The following is a 21,329-nucleotide window of genomic DNA, read 5'->3' on the forward strand; positions in this document are numbered from 1 at the left end:
TTCAGTCTGTTACATGTACGGTCACTTTGGGCTAAGTCTCAATGGAATAATGCTCTTCTGATGAGTACAACTAGTTTGTTTCAGTACAATCTGTGTGTGTATGAATTAATAGTTTGTTTCAGTACAATCTGTGTATGTATGCATTAATGTGTATGTATATTTGTGTGTATGCTTGCAATTTTTTAAGATATACTGTATACATAAAGAAAGTACAAAAAATAACAATCATAAGACCCATGACAAGCCTTCCTCACCCTTCCCCAAATGTTTAGTTACCATGACAACAAGTCAGCAGTGGTGCCTTGCCTCGCCTCGACAGCCAAAGGTTTCCCCTCAGTCTGGCACCACTGCTCGTCGCATCCTCACCACAATAACACAGCTGGTGACCGTAACACGTGGTGCCTTACTCCTGTGGTTGGCGTTCTGAAAATTACTAGAAATAGATAGTTTTTTCCATTATTATCCGATGTAAAGTTAGCGCTTTGCTTATCAAGTGAGCAAAAGTTAATCTCTTGTGAATGTGAGAATTGAGGTTAGGAATTCCATTGCTTCACACATTCTATCACTGGAAAATATGCATTAGTGCAACATTGAATTATGAGCAAAACAATATTTAAAAAATCATTTTTTTTAAGTATTATTCGCGAATGACGTGACGATTTGTTTATAATCACAGGCAACAAGACGGCGGCTAGAGGTAAGCAAGCATGTACTGTACTGTATATGAGTTAGGGAATTTCACTGATCGAGTGGTTGTAACACTTCCAACATTAAGGTATTATTTTATGGTTACTGACAAATTATCACTGGTCAACAATTCTGTTTCAGACTCAACAGCTCCTGTTTTCTACTAATTTGAGGGAGCGAACTTCGAATATATATATATATATATATATATATATATATATATATATATATATATATATATATATATATATATATATATATATATATATATATATATATATATATATATATATGTGTGTGTGTGTGTGTGTGTGTGTGTGTGTCTGTGTGTGTGTGCATATAGGGTTGGCTTTTTGTACAGAATGTAGATTTAATTAATTGACCATGTTATTTTTTTTTTGCATTTTTTTACATGAATGGGACATAGGAAGACATGGTGATTCTTAATGGTTTTGTAATGAAAACTACAGATAAATATATATGCGGTGATTTGAAAGAGATTAGGATCCTTCGTGATATGCAAAGTGGATTTACAAAATATTTCTTTGCTTCTGGGATGGCATAGTTATCACGTCTACAGCTAACAGGAAATTTTAACTCGGGCGACTTTGAGAATCTAGACTAACCTTTGTATAGTACGGTGTCGGACGCAAGAAATTAATCAATGATAAATCAGTACCACGAACAGAATCGTTAAAACATTAATTTCTTCTGTTAGTCACCTCAGTTCGTGTTCTGGTGTCTGATGGATGCTTGCGCGAATGATTATTTCAAGTGAGATTAAATGCAATCAATGACTAAATCTTAGTCGCCCTTGTTGAGACTACACAAACTAACCCAGACGAACCTAACCAAGACTATTCTAGGATTGTTTGGTTAGTTCAGGTTGTTTGATTGGTTTATGTTATGATAGTATGATAAAAAAGTTTAGTTATCCTGTTTTGTTATTTTCCCTACAGCCACTGTGGTGCACCCTGACCACTAACTCTTAATGTTTTTCGCTTGAGAAACTTAGCTCTCCTGGTTTAAATCTTAGAAACATATTACGTGGTTAAATATGATTTAAATTCCAAAAATATTAACCTCTAAAATAATTATTTTATAATTTAGAATGAATGACCGTGCAAACTGTGTTTACGGCTCGCATTTATAACCGGTTCGCACTCCCACTAACTGGTTCACTACGGTGACCCACTTTTAATGTTTTATCTGGTTTACGCCAGACGATTTTATTCACCACAGAGGGGACCCCGTAAAAGGGCATTAATTTTTCAGCATTCTTGTTAATAAACACACCCATATACATGCAAGTTACAAAATCTTATACATCTGCAATCATGTCCACATATAACAAAATACTTGAGAATATATATACACGGGCGCGATACATAACGAGCTTGTCTATATAGTCATACCTGACTGTGCGTGATATTGTGTCACGGTAGTAAACAACAGAGCAGCAACACGGTACAGTATCTAGTAATGTACTGTAGATCGATCTTGGGTCTACCAGTGCTGCCTCTCGCACGCACATACAGCCGAGGAGACGGATGACCATCCATCAGTGGATTATTAAGCCCTAACAAGTGATGGACGAAGCTGGCGAGGAAGAGAAGAGGCATGGCGGTGTGGTGGCAGGAGAGGAAAGGGCAGTTGGTCAAACCCTGCCCAGTGGTAAGGTCGTGGTAGTTGGGGACAGGCAGGCGAGGTTCTTAGATAGGACTTTCTGCGAAAGAGATAGGAAACGTAGGACTAGGGTGTGTTTTCCTGGGGCTGGGATAGGGCCTGTAGCTGAGAGGACGGATAGGGTTTTGTCAGGTGAGGGTACCAAGCCAGTAGTGTGTCTTAGTGCAGTGAGGAACTTTTCAGGAGGTATAGGGAGGCGCTAGGGAAGGTTAGAGATAAGGGAGGGATCCCGACAGTATGTGGAGTCTTGCCTAGAAGAAGGGTTGGCGGTGAGTGGCTGTCCAGGGCAATTGCTATAAATTGCCGACTGGAAAGACATTGTGCAAGCAATGGTTGGGCGGTCATTGATAACTGGCGACCGTTCTATGGCAACGACTACCTGTACAGTCGTGACGGGGTACACTTATCTCATGCAGGGGTAAAGATGTTTCTGCACTCCTGGAGCGTGAAATTGTCACTCCAAAGGGGGGGGGGGTTGCAAGTAGAGAGAGGTCAGGGTAAGTGGGAGTAAACAAACAAGCAGGTTCTGGGAAGTAAAATTGGTTACTCAGGACAAGGGGTAAAACAGGACCAGGGAAGGGCAGGTTTAAATGTATATTATACAAACAGTAGGAGCGTTAGAAATAAAATAGACTTGCTGAGAGCAGTTGTATGTACCGAGAAAGTAGACGTCATAGCAATCACCGAAACTTGGGTGAATCTGGCGAGCAAGAACTTTTTATCAGAGTATCACATGGAAGGAAGGGTACAACCTTTTTCACAAGGACAGGGAAGGTAGGAAGGGGGGAGGGGTCGCACTCTTCGTCAGAGATACATTAAGATGTTGTATTAATAATACAATAAAGGGTGAAATAGGAACCGAGTCTGTATGGGTAGGAATTGCGGAAGGAAGAGAAAAACTAATTATGGGAGTGATTTACAGGCCACCCCCCCCCCCCAAATCTTGGGAAAGAAGCAGCTCAGCCCATATGGCAGGAAATGAGTAGGGCAGCAAGATACGACAACCTGTACATTATGGGGGATTTCAAATTCAGAAGTATTGACTGAGGCAACATTATAGGTGACTATGAATCTGAAAACTTCCTAGACGCAGTTCAGGAAAAAATTTTAAAACAACTTATTACAGAGCTTACTGGAGGTGACAATATATTAGACCTAGTATTAACAAATAAAGAAAATATTATGAGAGAGATCACAATATAGGAAGAACTAGGGAACAGTGATCACAGAGAAATCAGGTTTACCCTAAATTGGGAAGCGAAAATTAATGACAATATGGTCAGAGTCCCAGACTTTCGATCAGCGGATTATGAGGGGTAAAGAAGGTACCTAGGTGAGGTCACTTGGGAACGGTCAGGTCAGTCTCCGGTAGGAATGGGTGAGGTCACCGGTGACACAAAAATTTATGACTATACTAAATTCACTAGTATATTACGTAAAGCACAGGAACAAAATATACCATACAGAAAAATAAGGTCACATAAGAATGAGCCAAGGTGGATGACCAAAAAACTTAAACATGACTTAGGAATAAAGAAAGGAATTTATAAGAAATTAAAGGGAGGGGAGGAGCAGCTCAGAGATAGGTATAATGATTTATCTAGGAATGTTAAGAAAACTGTAAGGAAGGCAAAGAGGGACTACGAAATCAGGATAGCAAGGGAATGCAAGGCGAATCCCAAGGGATTTTTCCAGGTATATAGGACAAAGGTCAAGGACAAAGTGGGGCCTTTAAAATCAGAGAGAGGGGAAGTGATCAATGATAGTGAGAAAATAAGCAAAGCATTAAACAGTTACTTCTTATCAGTTTTCACAGAAGAAATTCACGAGGAAATGCCAGAGGTGGAACTGATATGTATGGGAAATGAAGAAGAGAAACTAAAGGATATCACTATCAGAAAAGAGGATGTGCTTAAGAAGATGAATAAATTAAAGACAAAATCCCCAGGGCCTGATGAAATTTTCCCTCGTTTTGAAAGAGTGTAAGGGAATTGTGCCAGACTTGTGGAAACAAGCAAATGTAGTACCCATATTCAAAAAGGAGACAGAGCATTAGCGTCAAATTACCGGCCGATTAGTTTGACGTCAGAAGTGGGGAAATTTCTTGAATCAATTATAGCAAATAGCATCCGAACGCACTTAGAGAAACACAAATTAATCTACGACTCTCAACATGGATTCACAAAGGAAAAATCTTGTCTAACAAATCTGCTGACTTTTTTTAGGAAAGTCCATGAGGTAGTAAATAATGACGAAAATTACGATGTTATTTACTTAAACTTTAGCAAAGCGTTTGACAGAGTACCGCATAAGAAGCTTCTGAGAAAAATTTAGGCTCATGGTATCGGCGGGAAAGTTTTAAATTGGATAAAGTCATGGCTCACCGATAGAAAACAGAGGATCAGCGTAGATGGTCTTAAATTGGAGTGGGGCTGTATAACTAGTGGGGTTCCCCAGGGGTCAGTACTGGGCCCACTCTTGTTCATAATCTACATAAACGATCTAGATACTGGGATCAGCAGTGACATAAGCAAGTTTTCGGATGACACCAAAATAGGGAGGCAGATTAATTCAGGGCAGGAAGCAAATGCACTACAGGAGGATTTAAATACACTGCAGGAGTGGTCAGAAAAATTGCATTTGGAATTTAACACCGGCAAGTGCCGCGTACTTAATATTGGAAGAACAAATACTGTCATGTATACAGCCTCAACAACATCAACCTAGAGAAGTCGACTTGTGAAAGAGACTTAGGGGTACTTGTAAGCCCGGACCTTCAGCCTAGAAAACAGTGCGTTAATGTTCGAAATAAGGCAAACAGAGTATTAGGTTTTATATCTAGAAGTGTAAGTAATAAGCGTGCGAAGGTCATATTGCAATTATATCTTGCGCTAGTCAGGCAGCACCTCGATTATGCTGTTCAGTTCTGGTGCCCTTATTATAGAATGTTTATCAATTCACTGGAGTCGGTGCAGTAAAGAATGAAGAAAATGATTCTGGGACTTAGAAACCTTCCATATCAAGGTGGATTAAAGAAACTAAACTTGCATTCCCTAGAAAGACGACGAGTGCGGGAGATATAATAGTAGAAGTATTTAAGTGGGTGAAAGGAATCAATAAAGGAGATATAGATAAAGTTCTTATAATATCCGAGCAGGATAGGACTCATAGCAAAGGATTTAATTTGGATAAGTTTCGGTTTAGGAGGGAGATAGAAAGAAACTGGTTCACAAATAGGTTGGTGGACGAGTGGAACAAGCTTAGCAACTTTGTAGTAAGTGCTGGGACACTGGAAAGTTTTAAAAGGAGGCTAGATAGATTCATGGACAATAGAGAGTGGTTGTAACTCTCGACAGGAGCTGCCATGCACAAGCCAACCGGCCTATTGCAGACTCCTTATTTTCTTATGTTCTTAGTAGCGTACCGTGAGGAGCTCCCCTCACAAGTGGAGCAGTACGCGTGTGTGTGTGTATAGTATATAACAATCTTCCTCGTTTAAGAATTATTCGCAGGTATCCTTTTTTGAGCACCCATGGAATGTTTCCTTTTATCTATTACCATTCAGATAATATTACCAAACAATAAGTGATCACAGGAACTACTGTAAAGGTAAAAATTCTCGAGTCAACTTAAATTTAACAATATACTATTCATGACCCGTGAATAGCAACGTCTAAAGACTCTATACTCTTAAAAGGTTCTTGGTCGCGTGAGAGTATGTTGGGGTTGGCAACACTTGGGGTAGAAGTGAACCTAAATATTAATATTCGAGAGACAAAGCAAACATGACAATCACCATCAGAATAAATAAAACTAAAATATAACTCACACTAAAGTCTAAGACGTCATAGTTTTTACCTACTAACAGCACGTATTCAGGAGGGTGACGATGTTACCGTCAAGCTGTGTAATCAGTCATTTCCTGAAATAACAAAAATTTTAGGCAGTTAATGAAATGATTGTTTTATTCAGCTTACGTTAGGTTAAGCTAGGACCTGATTTGATTAGGATATATTGGGTTCGGTTTAGTTGGATAGGTTAGGATAGGACCTAACCTAACCAGGTCCTTGCCTAACCTGAAGGAGACATTCATTTCAATAATTTATTAATATTTTTTTCAGTCATTTCGTATATTACAATACTGTAACAGCGAGATGAAATTAAAGATTTTAGGTTTTTTTTTATTATTATTATTACTGTAATGTCGCGCATTAGAAACTTTAGGTCGGCACAGATTTCACCATCCTCACTTTTTTGGGGGGCCCTGACAGGACTCGGGGTCACAGCAGTCGCTCACCCAGTGGGACATGTATCTACTAACCTAGAATACGCTCAAGTACCTTAGTTGGTGAAGCGCGGTAATATATTTATAACACCAACAAGAGATAAAAGCGATAACAAAATAAAAACAAAATAATAATCACGAAACAAAATGCAAGAGTTCGTACACCTGTTATAACATGCAGAGTACAGTATATATTTTTTCTCACTAAGCTAAGTGTATTAAGTCGTTTGAAAGCTGAAACTCAGTAGTTCGGATCCAACACAATAAAAATTGAAGACTGAAAAAAAAGTTTAGGTGAGGCTTCGGGACCTTGTTAGAAGGTTGTCTGAAGGACTGTTATTTTCACACAGGCGAGAGACGTGTTTCAGGTCGTGAGGCGGAGCATGATAATACACGAAGTAAAAAGACTACCACAGTATCAAAAATCTGAAAATTACTAATACAGTACTTGTTATCTAATAATTAAATGAGAGTAGTCTATGCACCAATTCAATGGCATACCCTGATACAAGCCAATAACAAAGGGTCTATAATATATTTTAAAGTGTTACTAACCGTTACTGGACGAGTGGTTGAATGCCGTCCTAATATACTCGTAATTTCGAGGAATCTTTTATACCACCTTAAAAGGTGATGGCCAGAACAATATCCCAACTAAATCGTCACTGCATATTATCACCAGTGGCAATATTAAGTCAGTTTTAGATAGTCTAAAATCCTTCTCAGAAATTTTCACAAAAATAATCTTAGCTTGAGAAGGGTGAACATTCTGGACCTTTAAGGGCGGCGTTGTTTCTGCTGACGTTTACCTGGTGATCATTCTTCTATTACTTCTTACACGAAATAAATAAATTGATGGAGATGCAAAGTTGATTATCAGAAAATTATGGCCGCCTGGTCTTCCCAGGAGCAATAGTCCGCCTTCCTTTCTGGAGTGCTCCAGCCTGTCTGTTGCACGTGCCGGCATTCCGGCAAGTTTGGCGTCGTTCTAGGGCCTAGAACGACGCCAAACTAAGCAGGTCACGTGACTAATATTCGCGCGAAATATCATAAGCCTAAAATGTTTCTCTTCTTAACAACAAGCTATAATTGTTTATATTTGGTAAATTTATTATTTTACGACGAGGTGGTTTCATATTAATTTGGGTAACGAAACAAATTTTAGTTTAGGAGATTAAGGTTACTCACATCCCGCTTGCTAGTCATTGGGTGGTACATTCTTTTAAAAACACTTACTTTATTAGCTTATCCGAATTACTAGGAACGTAAGCCTATAATCAACTTAGTATTAGATTACTTTGTATGATAAATATTTACATTCATATTTACATTTATCTTGTCACTTTTCGCGATAACCTTGAGGAGACATTTACAACTGTATGTATGAGGATCGCATTCTCTTCAGTAATGCAGTTTCCTATATCATTTTCACAGTTTTAAACAGAAAGATATTATCTCTCTTAATATTTGGTTGTTGGGGACTGGTGGATTTACTTATAAAGAAAACTTGTTTAAAACCAAAGTTGTTGAAGCAAAGTAAAAATTATACTATCAATATCCTTTGTTATACAGCAGACACTTGATTATAAATAGAAAAGTATAGGATAGGAAGTAAGAGTTCGATAAAGATGAAACTAATACACGAATGAAGATATGGATACACTGATAGACAAAGGTTACATAATTACACTACAATCAAAACAAACTTAAAATATGTAAGTAGTCAAGCACACCAATTAAGTGCACCAAAACACAAATACACAAAACGTGAAAGAAACACTTCAACATAAAGAGCCAATTACCGGTTATCAATAAAACCTTGAAGCAGCCAAAGTAAATTCTTCAAAGCTAAAGTCACACTAGAAGAAGGAGCCATCACGTAGGTATTTGGTTTGTTACGTTTTTAGAACACGAAGGAGATATTATCGTTATTACTATTATTACTATTAGAGAGAGAGGGAGAGAGAGTGGTGAATTTATGATTGACTGTGATAAGCTATACTCTTGAAATTCCATACATCCTTCACAAGCTAATTTTATTTTACCTGTTAAGTCATAAAAGGTGGAGATTAGGCTGAATTAACACTAATAACGATCTACTTGGCTGTTAATTTCTGCTTTCATTTTTCTCATTCTACTCTGATAACGTTATACAGGAAATATGTAATTTATTATTTCCTTTATTACTGACTGACTTTAAACACGCTCGTGTATTTATTCATTATTGGTATGCTTTTACAGATTATGTAACAACAGGAATTCATCTAAGCGTCATGGGGCGAACTGACAGGCTTCCTGTTATCGCTACTGAAAACTTCAAACTTTTCGACGCTTCCTTGTCATGTCTCACGAGAGAAGAAACTTTGTGATGCCTTATCAAGGAATCATCGTAGTGTCCTTTTCCTTCCCAATAACTGATAAGATATATATAGTTTACGAGTGTATAGCTGAGAGAACTATCCTCCACACCACCATACACTAAGCACACCGCCAACATGTCATTCCGCCACCCGTCAACCATCAGGCTCACCCCGGCCATGCAGAGGAGGTTCTCCAAGGAAAATGAAAAGAAGAAATCGACCAAAGTCAACGAGGAGAAACTAAATGTAAGTAGAGAGCCATGACCACATTACGATACCTTTTCATTATCTGCTCAGGTCTTATTAATCCCTTGAATTAGGTGAAGTGACCCAGTAAGATAATATCAACTGAGAACAGTAAGCTAATTAATCCCCACAGTGCCAAGACTTGATATCTTAAGGACGAGACATCAATTCTTTGAAAACGATGATGTAGTCGCTTGAGTACGATGAAATTATACTCAATGCGTCAAGTCACTGTCTTCAAGGGGCTAAACTGCACAAATATTTCGCTCTTGCAGAATCTGTTCTCTGAAGGTATTTATGATTTCGTTTCCCTACAAAGCCCCCCAAAAAAAAAGTTAGTGTGTTCTTGCCAATGTTATGACTCAAACATTTAATTTAAATTTTATTCAAAATCTAAATCATGAATTTTACCGTATCAACATTTGGTGTATCATTGTTGTATACTGCTTTTGGCCTTTATGCTTTTGTTCATTGTCTTATTTTGATTGCATACGTGTCCATTTTTTATTGTTGATGTTTAGAGTATATGCTATCTAGAATAGGCGCTTATTTAATGTCGTTGAAGCGCAGTTATGTTCACTAACATCTTACTTTCTACACATGATTAAGAACCACACTGTATAATGTTCAAGTGTTTAAGTACGGTCCGCTGTCTACACAAATAACATTTTATAGAAACAATAAAGATTATTATAATGAGCTTAATTGCTCCCATCAAAGACGCCTTAACTAACGATACAGGAATTACTTTATGCCAAAAGTTATAAGGCTACTTTGGTAGCCTTATAACCTCATATTCACTACTTTCCATTGGTTTATGAATAAGTAATTATTTTCCTACGTACACTATCATCTGACTTCCTGGAAAAATCTTGACGCTCACAGAAAAATTAATGAATGCATTTGTCATGATCAACAACGTTCGAGTTCAGGAGTGAAATATTAAGTACCTGCACTAATTATTTCTTCAAGATTTGTAGTTATGTACAGAACACCGAAATGTTTGCAATGTCTCCTAACACTGATACAATTATATCTTACTACACAGTTAAAATCTATCCGTGAGCGTCGGGAACGCCTTCAGGCTATACTGCAGAGCCGACGCTTACCCCCTCTGATGCCCACCCCCAGCAGCAGCAGAAGTAACAGCAACACCAAAAACCCTCACCAGCCTTCCAACATGACCCTCTCTCCACACTGGAAGGAGAAGGAGCAACCGAAACCAGAGAGACAACCCACACCCCAGCCTAACATTTCCAATTTGCGCCTCACACCCTTACCGTAAGTCTTTCAATTTTTCACTTCTTTTGCCCCAACGTACTCCTGCTTTTATTGCACTTAATATATCACGAGTACAAAGAGAAACCCAGGAGTTAAAATGGACCATTTATTGTCTTTAGTATGAAAGGTCACAAAAATGGTAAAGCACTAGTGGATAAACACAACACACGGAGGTGTGCCTGAAGTGCATGACGAATGAGTGTATGTCGGCACTAAGTACGCTGAACCTTATCAGCGTGTCGCCGGTACACATCCGATCATTAATACTGGTTTACCTGTAGGTAAGGATGCAGAGGCCGAGTGTTTTCAGCATTTGCCTCCTTTCTTACGGGTCGATGGCTGGCACCCAGGGCATCTTTAATCTACCCAGCCGTTTGCTATTTTTTTCGTATAACTAACGTAACTTTTTTATTCATAAATATTGATGACGACGTAATTATATGAATAACATAAATTTATTAATAATAACAACAGTAAAAAATAATAATAAACGTTGATAACACGAAATAAAATAATAACAACAATAATAACAAACAATATTTTTTACTAATATTACTCCTTTACCAACTTGCTGAAGTAAAGCATTCCATCTTTTGTTAATCAGCAAGCGTCGCCTCTTGCGTGACACAGGGTACAACTATTTTGGGGTCCAGTCATTTTACCTGTGAATATTTTATCAGCTGGACGTTCAGGGAATTTCTTTATATGATGGCGACTCATCATTTTTTTTCTTCTCATATGCACTGTATTATATTATGTTTTTATTCGATTATCCTGACTCTTGAATTCCAAAGAGACAACAGGGGCGTGGCAGATTTAATACAGGATACAGTGCGACCGGTACAAATGGTCGACCAAGAATGGGAAAGTTGGATAACCTCTTTATCACTTTATACAGACGCCACCCCTCTCTTTCTCTCCTTCTTTTCTGCCAGGTCCCGAGGAGGTCACTCAGATCGCCTGCCCGATATCAGGCAGGGACAGGAGCAAGAACAGCCTGACGACGACGTCCAACGCCCGGCCACACAGGAACATCTACAACAGATGCACGACCAAATGACACAGGATATACAGCAGCTCATGCAGCAACAGATGCAGCAGATGCAACAGCTATTAAATCAAAAGAAAGAACAGCAGTTGCGGAAACAGAAGAAGCAGGAACAGTTAGAGCAGGAACATATGCAGCAGAGGGCACAGGAGGCGCATGAGGAGGAGAACAGGAAGGTGGGAAGAGGGTTATGTTACGTTTTCTGTTTGTTAATGTTTCCTGGGTGAGTCTACCTGACATAATTACATCACTTGATTCGCAAATCAGTGTTGTGCGACATAAGGAATCGATGAATACTTAAATGAAAAAATGATGAGCATGAAAAACAAATGACAATCAAGACAAATTACTTTCTAAACAAATAACTTGCAAAGCGACTGAACATTCTTCAACTCCAAACAACACATCGTCAATGTCATGTCAGAAAATCATCTAGCATACTACCACAAAACTAAATTGCCAAGCACGCAACACTCATATAGTTATATCCATAATTAGAAAAATGCAAAATTTATTATTATTTGTTAAATTTATAAAACTGAAATATTGAGCGTCACCTGGTTAAAAAAATGTGTTCCCATTTGTGACATTTACAGAGAACCGAGGAGGAGGAGAAGCCACAAGAACAGCCTGAAACAGGAGAGTCCACTACCCCAACAGCAGACGAAGGGGCCACAGCAGACACAGCAGCAGACACGGCAGCAGACAAAACACAAGAAAAAGAGGACACCTCTCAAGAAGCTGCTGCTAACGTTGAGGTAGCGTGCCTAATGAGAAATTATCCTAAAATGTTTAATACGATGAAAATTTGGAATTTACTCTGGTAAAGAAAACGAATTAGCACAAAAATTAAAGGGTGACTGGTGCTGGATTTACTGTAGATAGATATTTATTCAGTAATATCGCCACACAAGTTCACATTAAGCCGCGTAACTGTAGTAAATATTAAGCCGATTTAATTAAGGTAGGCTTAAAAAACAGATTACAAGCCCATTTATATTATGCTGTACTGCACCGTGCTTTACAGTACTTCAGAGGGGTAATGGTGGAGAAAACGGTTAACACAAGAAGGGGTTTATAGAATTGGACCATAATTCCCAGAGATATTATTTGCATAGTACTAAATAAGAAAATCGATACAACAATGCCTCTTAGATATTCTCAGTAACTTGTCTCTAGTACCCTCATTTTTGTCTAATTAATCATATTTTTTTTAGCTTATTCCCTTAAATTTTACCACATAACTCCACATTCCATCAGTCAACAGTACTGCCACTTCTTTCACTCACACCCTATCCCTGGCTTTACTCCTTTCACCTGTCCCAGCTCACATCTTCATTGCTCTAACAGCTTTTACTATACAGACGACCAGACAGCTTTAACCATTCTTTTCTGATCATCCTTAGTGTATCTACCTAAGTCTTGATATTTGCTATTCCTTATTTTTTTTTGGGGGGGGGGGTAACTGACTACAAGAGGTTAATGTTATCGCTCACACACCCTTGGTCTGGATAAGAGGAATACAATTAACCTGGTAATCTGTTATTTCAAGGAGAAGCATGAGAAGGAGGACCAAGAAGGAGCAACAACGGAAGAAGGAGGGGAGAGAGAAGGAGAGGAGGAGGAGGGAGTAGGCCAGGAAGCCGAAGAGGACGACATCTCGGATGAGGTGAACGACATCGTGGAGGGCATCAAGAGTGGTGACTACCGCCTCCAGCTGAGCAACACTGAAAGGGCTCGGGTCCACCTCTCCTCCAACAACCCTCCCACCAATCAGTTCATCCGGGCAGGAATCCTCCCTCCACTCATCGCCTGTATGGAGAAGGGTGACAGGTGAGGGTTGGAGAGAGTAAGGGCTAGAGAGGATATTTTGTCTCAGGATACAAGGATGTTGTTTCTAAGACCAGATCTGTCTACTAAACTTAGTAACCTAACCTAACCTAACTTAACCCAAACTTTACCAAACTACAAATAACTTTTTTTTTTGGCACACCAACAACACAATCTGACCCTAGAAACCACATACATCCACGCCAATCGATATGTTTAGAAACTTAAGGAATAGCAAAACTCCATGGAAAATCTTCAGGGTACCAAAGTTCGTTAGTTCACGTAGCCTGCTCTTAGAGACCTAAACTCATATGCTCCAACCAATCACAATCTAGCTGTTAGTCGCTTCCTAGCCACGTGTGGAATGAGGGTGTCAGTACAATAATATTATTGTTTTTATTTCAGTCCTGAGCTGCAGATGGAGGCGGCGTGGGCAGTGACCAACATCGCCTCAGGCACCTCCGACCACACATGGGCCGTCGTGGGTACGTTTGATAAAGGTTCAATACCGTATTAATGTACTGTAAATCTGTAATGATGTTTCGTGTTACCTGAAGTATAGACTTATTTCAATTATTAAACATCCTGACGTTACCTGGAAGAGTTCGGTTAAGTTAGGTTACCGCTAGGGGTGTTAACTATTAGTAGAAATAAGCTGGGGTGACTAATCTGCAGGTGGCCACATTTTTTTTTTACTAATACTTGTATAATCACGCAGGCAGGTTCTTTTGTTGGGGGGGTTTAACCATTCATTATGCTGTTATTTTAATGCATTTAGTTGCTTCGACAGTCAGGATCATTCAGTGCCATTCACAAAGTCAGTTTCCATACCAGCCCAACTATTTTACATTAAGATATATAGTATAGTATACCTCTTACAATCCGGGGGAACATTTCACGCCTCTCATTAGCACAGGACGCTTGAGGTCAACACATAACGACTTAAATATCACCAGCGAGAATAATCCAAAAACGTTGGCAAATGACTGTTAGACGGCCACCTGTCGCCATGATGTAGTGAAACTGATGTCCCTATGTTATTACAGTATTTATATCATATTCTAATATTTCTAATTTGCTTTTTTTATTTAGATCTTTGTCTTATTTCGTGTCTAGTTCTCTCAGCTTGATTATGTCCATTTGATATTCACCCTTAACAATGTAATGTGCGGATAACAAAGAATTTTAGTCAGGTACCGATACAAGCACAGGTCCAGTGTAGTAATAGGTTATCACCTGGTTGCAACAGACTCAGGGGCCGTGGGGGTGTTGGTGCGGCTGTTGTCTTCACCTGACATGGGGGTGAAGGAGCAGGCGGTTTGGGCGCTCGGCAACATCGTGGGTGATGGGGCTGAGTGTAGGGACAGAGCCATACAGGAGGGCATCATCAGACCCCTCATTAATCTGCTCTACGTCACTATGCCGGTCTGTAACTACGTGTCTGAAACCAGACTTGTCTGTCTGAATGTATTTATGCTTGTCAAACTATGCCTGTCTTTAACTATGCCACTCATCAACAATGTCTGCACCAAGTTTATCTATTTATTTCTTGTTTGTGATTATGACTGTTTTGTAACTATCTTGGTCTGTAACTGTGTTTGTAATTACGTGTCTAACATATATATACACGTCCCGGTGATCCCAAGAAGTCAGTAACCAGCTAGTCTCTCCCCTACAGTTGTCACTACGTCGTCAGGTGTGTTGGGTCATCACTAACTTGTTCCGCGTCAAGAACCCGATCGTGTCCCCCGAGGAGCGCAAGGAATGTGCCCACGCCCTCAAGGACCTCGTAGGACACATCGACACACAGGTTCAAGGTACTGTGGTTACTGTTGATGGTCTTACAGAATAGATAACACACAACAACTGTCTAGCGGTTATCATGACTGCTTACAAGCATCATCAGAGACTACTGCTCCCCCTCACTACTGCTTGTATGTCATAGAAGTTGTTGTTGTAGCTATTGAATCCTCGTGAGGGAACACCACCACAATAAACACACCTTTCGCCTGAAACACCTGCCTTCCCTCTTCCACCTTCCCACAGCAGTTGATACACTGGAAACAAAGACTGGCAGCACGAGACAGACAGAATGACAGGAAAAGAGTGAGAGAGAAGAGAGAGCGTTAGTTACGTGATCAGAGCACCAGCGTAACAATCACGTTCCTTCACCAACACCACTGAGTCCCGCCCCCTGACCTGAGGGAGAGATATATTTCATTACATATATAACCCATCTCTGTATAAAGCTTTCTCTCGTAATTTTCAGTTGATACTGGACTAGTGTATTACTAACATTGTTACGCGTTTAAGGACCTTAGTTGTTGAAGCGTAGTAATATTATAACAACAACCCCATCTCACCAGCTGACGCCCTGTGGGGGGTGGCGTACTTCGCGGACCTGGGTCCCCAGGCCATTACGGAGCTGGTGGAGAGCGGCTTAGTGAGGGACATGGTGCAGCGCCTGTACTCTGACCACGACAGGGTAGTAACAGCTGCTCTCAGGGCCACTGGCAGTGTCGCGGCCGGCACTAATGAACAGGTGAGCTGGCACTCTTGAGCAGGTGAGGTAAACTCTCCATTGAGTCAGTGCTCGTAAATCTAGAAATTAAGCTTACGTTGGACCTTATTTAACCACATAGACTCAAGCTAATTAATCTGTCTGAATACTAACAGTATAGCTAAGCTATGAAAGAAAATGGAAAAATGTTGAATTGTTTTATTTATGTGGGGGTAGACGGACGCCGTTGTACAGGCCGGCGCGCTACCTATATACCGTGAAATGCTAAGCCACACCAACCCCGGGGTGGCTAGAGAGGCTGCCTGGATCCTGTCTAACATCACCGCAGGCACTACCCGCCATATACAGCTGGTGATGGACGTACAGGTCGTCCCAGCTCTCATCTCCGCCGTCGAGAAGGTCAGTGAATGTGTGATGTTAATGAAATTTGTTGATTAGTTTTATTTAGTTGTTTCAGATATTTGGATGGTGATGAAAGGTTTTTTATTTCTTGAAAGTGGAGTGAAGAGACATATGAATAGAGAAGCATAAATGGATAGAGGAGGACAAATTTTATATACCAATTAAGAAATGGATAGAGAAAGAGACAAATTAATTATAAATGAATAGAGAGACACATACTGTAAAGGTCAAATAATTCAAGACTTAAATGACGATAACCCAATGACTAAGTATGGTGTTTTTTAGTTAGATAGTAAAAGAAAAAAGTATATTAATTTCTAATTGTTGGTGGACTAGTTTAGTTACCAACCTACAGTATACACGCCTAAAGACCCTAGTTGTTGAAACAGTAATCCATTATAACACCATCATCGATAATGACAATCTTCACCTGCCCAAATAACTCGTGTGTCATTAGTTGAGACTTCCACCGCCAGAATGACGCTGAGCTGCGGAAGGAGGCTACGTGGGCGTTGTCCAACCTGACGGCTGGGTGTTCAACGGAACAGGTGGACGTGCTGGTGAACACGGGCGTGTTGAAGTGCCTCTGTGGTGTGTTGGCTGGTGATGACCCGGGCATGGTGCTCGTCGCCCTAGATGCTATCAATAACATCTTTAAGGTACGATCCCTACATATTATCAAACTGCATCGCTGGTTGAAATCGCATTACTGTATATCTAAGATTTCTGAGTGTTTTCACAATTATATAAAATTTCGGGATGGTAACGACAGTCTTTGATATCTAGATGCTATCAACAATTACTTACGGTGCAGTCTTCGCATATTACAATGCATTTAATATTTCTGAATCGCCTGCTAAAAGTTATGAAACTTAACATTTGAAAATATATAAGTAATGATGAATGCTTAAGAATTTTACTGCATTGAAATTTATCAGATTATTGTATTGGTGTAATTTCCGGGTTTTTCTCATGTTTATGTGACCAAAGGTTAATTACCCTTGCAGAAAACGGAGAAAGACGAGGCTACTGCGCGTATCGTGGAGAGTTACGGCGGTCTTGAGACCTTGAAATCTCTCCAGAGCCACCAGGAGATGCAAATTTCCAAGATGGCCAAATATCTCCTAAAAGCTTACTTCCAAGATGGCCAAGAAGATGAGGAAGAACAGGAGGAGAAACAGCAGTAGATATAAGAAGGAGAAAGGGAAGATATACTGTAGTTCCCTCATAAGTTTGTCATCACACACGCTGGTCTTCACATATTTGCCCCGAGCTGTCAAGAGTATTCTTAAGCCGCGTACACACTGAGATACATTGTTGCGCAACATTGTCTCTGGACTGTTTCGCGGCTGTCTCAGAAAAGTCCAAATTTGTTGAGCGGCTGTCTCGCAACAGTCCAGAAACATTGTTGCGCGACTGTTTCTAGACAATGTATCTTGGTGTGTACGAGGCTTTAGACACCGAGCTCGGTAATAGTCGATTGAGTATAGATATGTCAAATATCAAGTCACCTTCGAGGTGAATTTTGAAGAAAAAAAATTGAAATACACGGTATAGCTAAATGTCATTAAACAGCATCAAGGTTTGGCAAGAAAGATAGCATGGGGAGTAAGAATGTTGTCCACATAATAAAGAAAATTGAATCCAATAACACTTTTTTTGGTTTATCCCAATATCACCTATAACCACACATAAAATATCAGCATTCAGAGAATGACACATTACTAGACTGTCTAGGCCTTACTGGTTAATGAGCAGGGCATGGTCATATGGAATTAATTTCACGTCTCTACTTGGTTTGTAGGTGAATAAAATAATAATTTACCGTAATTACGGCACTGGATCCCCGTGGCGACCATGCTTTGGTTCACAATCATCTGCTATGCGGAAGCGTCCGAGGTAGTTGTTTACGTGTCAAGAAACCAACGATTATCTCACCTGGCGTGTTTATTAAGATTTATAATGGCTTGAAGTAGTTTTTTTTTGTAGAGAAGTTTAGATGATAGTAAGTAAGAAAATCGGAACGACAATGTACAGGTTAGGAAGTTAGGTAAGGTTAGGTAACTTAGGTAAGGTTCTAATAGGCTCTGCGCATTGTTGTTTCGATTTCTTTACTAAGTATCACCCAAACAACGTCTGAAAATTCGGTGCAATTCCATAAAGTCCTTCTGGTGCTAACCGTTTCCTCCACCATTACCGGATTTCTTATCATTTTGGTCATGAAGTTTATAATTATATGTTCGACTGTAACAGCACGTAGCTTACCGTAATGCTTTTAGGGTGACTGGTTTTCATCTTCCTTGACAGCTTGTCTTCATCCTGGTATACGTGGAAACATTGAAAACAAAATACTATCACAGGAGACCTCACACACCCACGTCCGAAAACACCAGTCTAGTGTTCAAACAACGCCGTTTTAACTATAACGAGTTTGTTTGGTGGCGATGAAGGATTGTTTATGACGAGAACGATAATAAACGCATTCCATCTTTCAAATTAAAGGTTTTCATGTTTTTCTTTGCTTACATAGAATTCACGTGCATAAAAAGCTCAGATCTGGACAAAAATATAATACGTTCGAAAATGACTAAACTTGTCCAATTGCATCTGTTACTTTTCAAGTTTGCTTCAACTAGAACAATATACGATACATCAGCCTACACGGGATCTGCCATGTTACATATGTAAATTACATTGGTTCAAAACCGAAATAAGGTTTCAAATCAAGGGACTTTTAGGCAAGACATTTGTGGTTGTTGTAAATTACAGTGTGGTACCAGTTGTTACATGGTGCCTAACCCATCGTGATACTGTGGGTTCGCTCACCTCAGTTCGCCGTGCTATCCCAGTGTTACGTATACCCTCGTTGTGAAGGACTATAATAGCACTTCTTGCGATATCTCCTCGATAATTCCTCGCTCCATTCTATGTAAGGTCCCGTTGATGACTGGCATGGCGTTGGTGTCCATTTACGACATCCACTCCGAGTCATGTAATATTATTATGATCGGAAGCCTCGGAAGATCACATCGTTCGAAACATACTGTATATACTCATTCATGCTCAAAGGTCGCAGAAATAGAACTACAGTACCAACCGTTCAGAAACAGGTCAAGTAACATTGTTCGGAAAGCCTCGAATCACATCGACCCCGTGACTAACAATACTTTTTGGGGAAGGCTGTTCAGTACTGTACCAACAATTATTATGTAACCCGGTGCCATAAACTGCACAATACACTCGGTGATGACTTTACTACTTCATCACAAATACTAATGTGAATATGAATCATCTCTGCTACAAAAATAATCTCTGCTAGACAGTAAACTATTACATGATGTCTGACAATATGAAAATGTGATGAATAAATTATCTAATGTGTACATGTGACACGACATATTTACATGTTTCACGTACATACATAATACTACTACATATATGTGAGGGGAAATTAATTCTCACGTACCAGGAGTTCGGTGACTTTTTATACAGTTAATTTTGCCCTTTCTTGACCAACAGCTTTTACAGTCAAAGACAGTATGACTAAATATATTATTAGGATATTCAACCACTATATTCAACAGATAATATTTATTGAATGATAAATAACTTACACATCTTACAGTAGCAGAGTACATCTTGGCCCTCAGGGTCTGTACAACTTTTTCCCAAAGGAAACTTCTTGTATAGTCTCATTGAAACTTAAAACAAGCAATATAAATAAGAATAAAAACACTGAGGTAATGTAAACAATATAAAGGATTGACTGGCGAGTGAGAGGGAAACTGTGATAAAAGAGGGAAAGTGAGATATGGGTGAGTGTTGTTGTTGTAACATGAAAAGTGTATGAATGGATAAAGTATAGTTTTGAGTACATGAGAGAGACAGAGTCAGTCAGTATAAATCTAATGTGTTATGATGTTGGCGTTAATAAAATGGATTTTACCTCTCTCCTCCTTATAGTTTTAATCCTGATGTAAATATTGGCTCACCATCACACAGGAGGAGTAAAAACATCCACTTACAATCACGGCGACCTTACTCTCTATGCATGGCACATGGCGAATATTTGGAACATTTGTTTGTCTCATAGTCTATGAACACACGAAAATATTCTAAAAAAAAGAAGAAAACAGATTCTACACAAATTTTGTCACTACCTCTTCCTGCATATATCTTTGGGTGGGAAACAATATATACATTAATTTGTTAGGAATCACCAGAGTTCATTTGATGTTGTTGTACATTATAATATTATATATAATCTCAAGTTCACTGTTTGCTTGTAATTATGCCCATAAAGATGTAAACATCACACAAACGTATGTAATCAGTGCCCTGACATGTCTTAGGTTACTGATAGATATATACAAATAGCAGTTTTAAAAAGAAGTGACTGTCAACCATGCATGACAAATGCTCACAGTTGTTGTCACCCTTATACTTATTGGCACTGCTCGCTGTCGTCGCCACAGCTTGCTGACGTCACTGCCTCTTGATGGCCAATGCCTTATGCAGTCACTAGTTACTTGGCACATGACACGCAATTGACTGTCACTGCCAGTGATGAATTAAGAAAGGCAAGTCCTACTGTCCTGTCAACCGAGTGACTTCTTATACCATTTACTCCTTAAAAACTAGAATATTTTTCATGTGGAAACAGCTCAGAAATATTCCACTGCTATTCAACTGGATACTTGTGCTGATTGGTTGACAGCTGACTGGCACGGCTTAATCAACATCTGACTGACCACCCAAAGACAGGCCACACCACTGAGAGAAGATATTGGCCAACCAATAACAGGGTTGCTACTGACAGGGCGTGTGACGGAGATGGGGTGGGAGTGGGGAGGGGGGTGGCGAAGGGGCGTGACAGCCATAGCTAGTGTCTAAGAATGACTAGGACGTGATTAGTCCCCTGACACCTGTTCCCGCGAAGAAACCAAAGTCCGCGGGCCATAACAAGGTTCCTAGTTGAGTATC

The 21,329-nt window shown here is 39.6% G+C and overlaps 1 protein-coding gene across 1 annotated transcript; it reads left to right on the plus strand.

The window, feature by feature from the left end:
• The first annotated feature begins 351 nt into the window (after positions 1-351).
• Positions 352-17,994, plus strand: LOC121854371 (importin subunit alpha-3-like). The gene is made up of 13 exons (XM_042349000.1): positions 352-697; positions 8,900-9,264; positions 10,313-10,545; positions 11,481-11,769; positions 12,190-12,351; positions 13,146-13,426; positions 13,829-13,908; positions 14,673-14,848; positions 15,102-15,240; positions 15,790-15,965; positions 16,161-16,343; positions 16,823-17,005; positions 17,354-17,994. Exons 2-13 carry the CDS (start codon positions 9,154-9,156, stop codon positions 17,531-17,533), a joined length of 2,193 nt encoding a protein of 730 aa, XP_042204934.1. The 5' UTR covers positions 352-697; positions 8,900-9,153; the 3' UTR covers positions 17,534-17,994.
• Positions 17,995-21,329: the final 3,335 nt, after the last annotated feature.

The sequence above is a fragment of the Homarus americanus genome, unplaced genomic scaffold (assembly GCF_018991925.1).
Source record: "Homarus americanus isolate GMGI-L3 unplaced genomic scaffold, GMGI_Hamer_2.0 scaffold54443, whole genome shotgun sequence".
Classification (NCBI taxonomy): Eukaryota; Metazoa; Arthropoda; class Malacostraca; order Decapoda; family Nephropidae; genus Homarus; species Homarus americanus.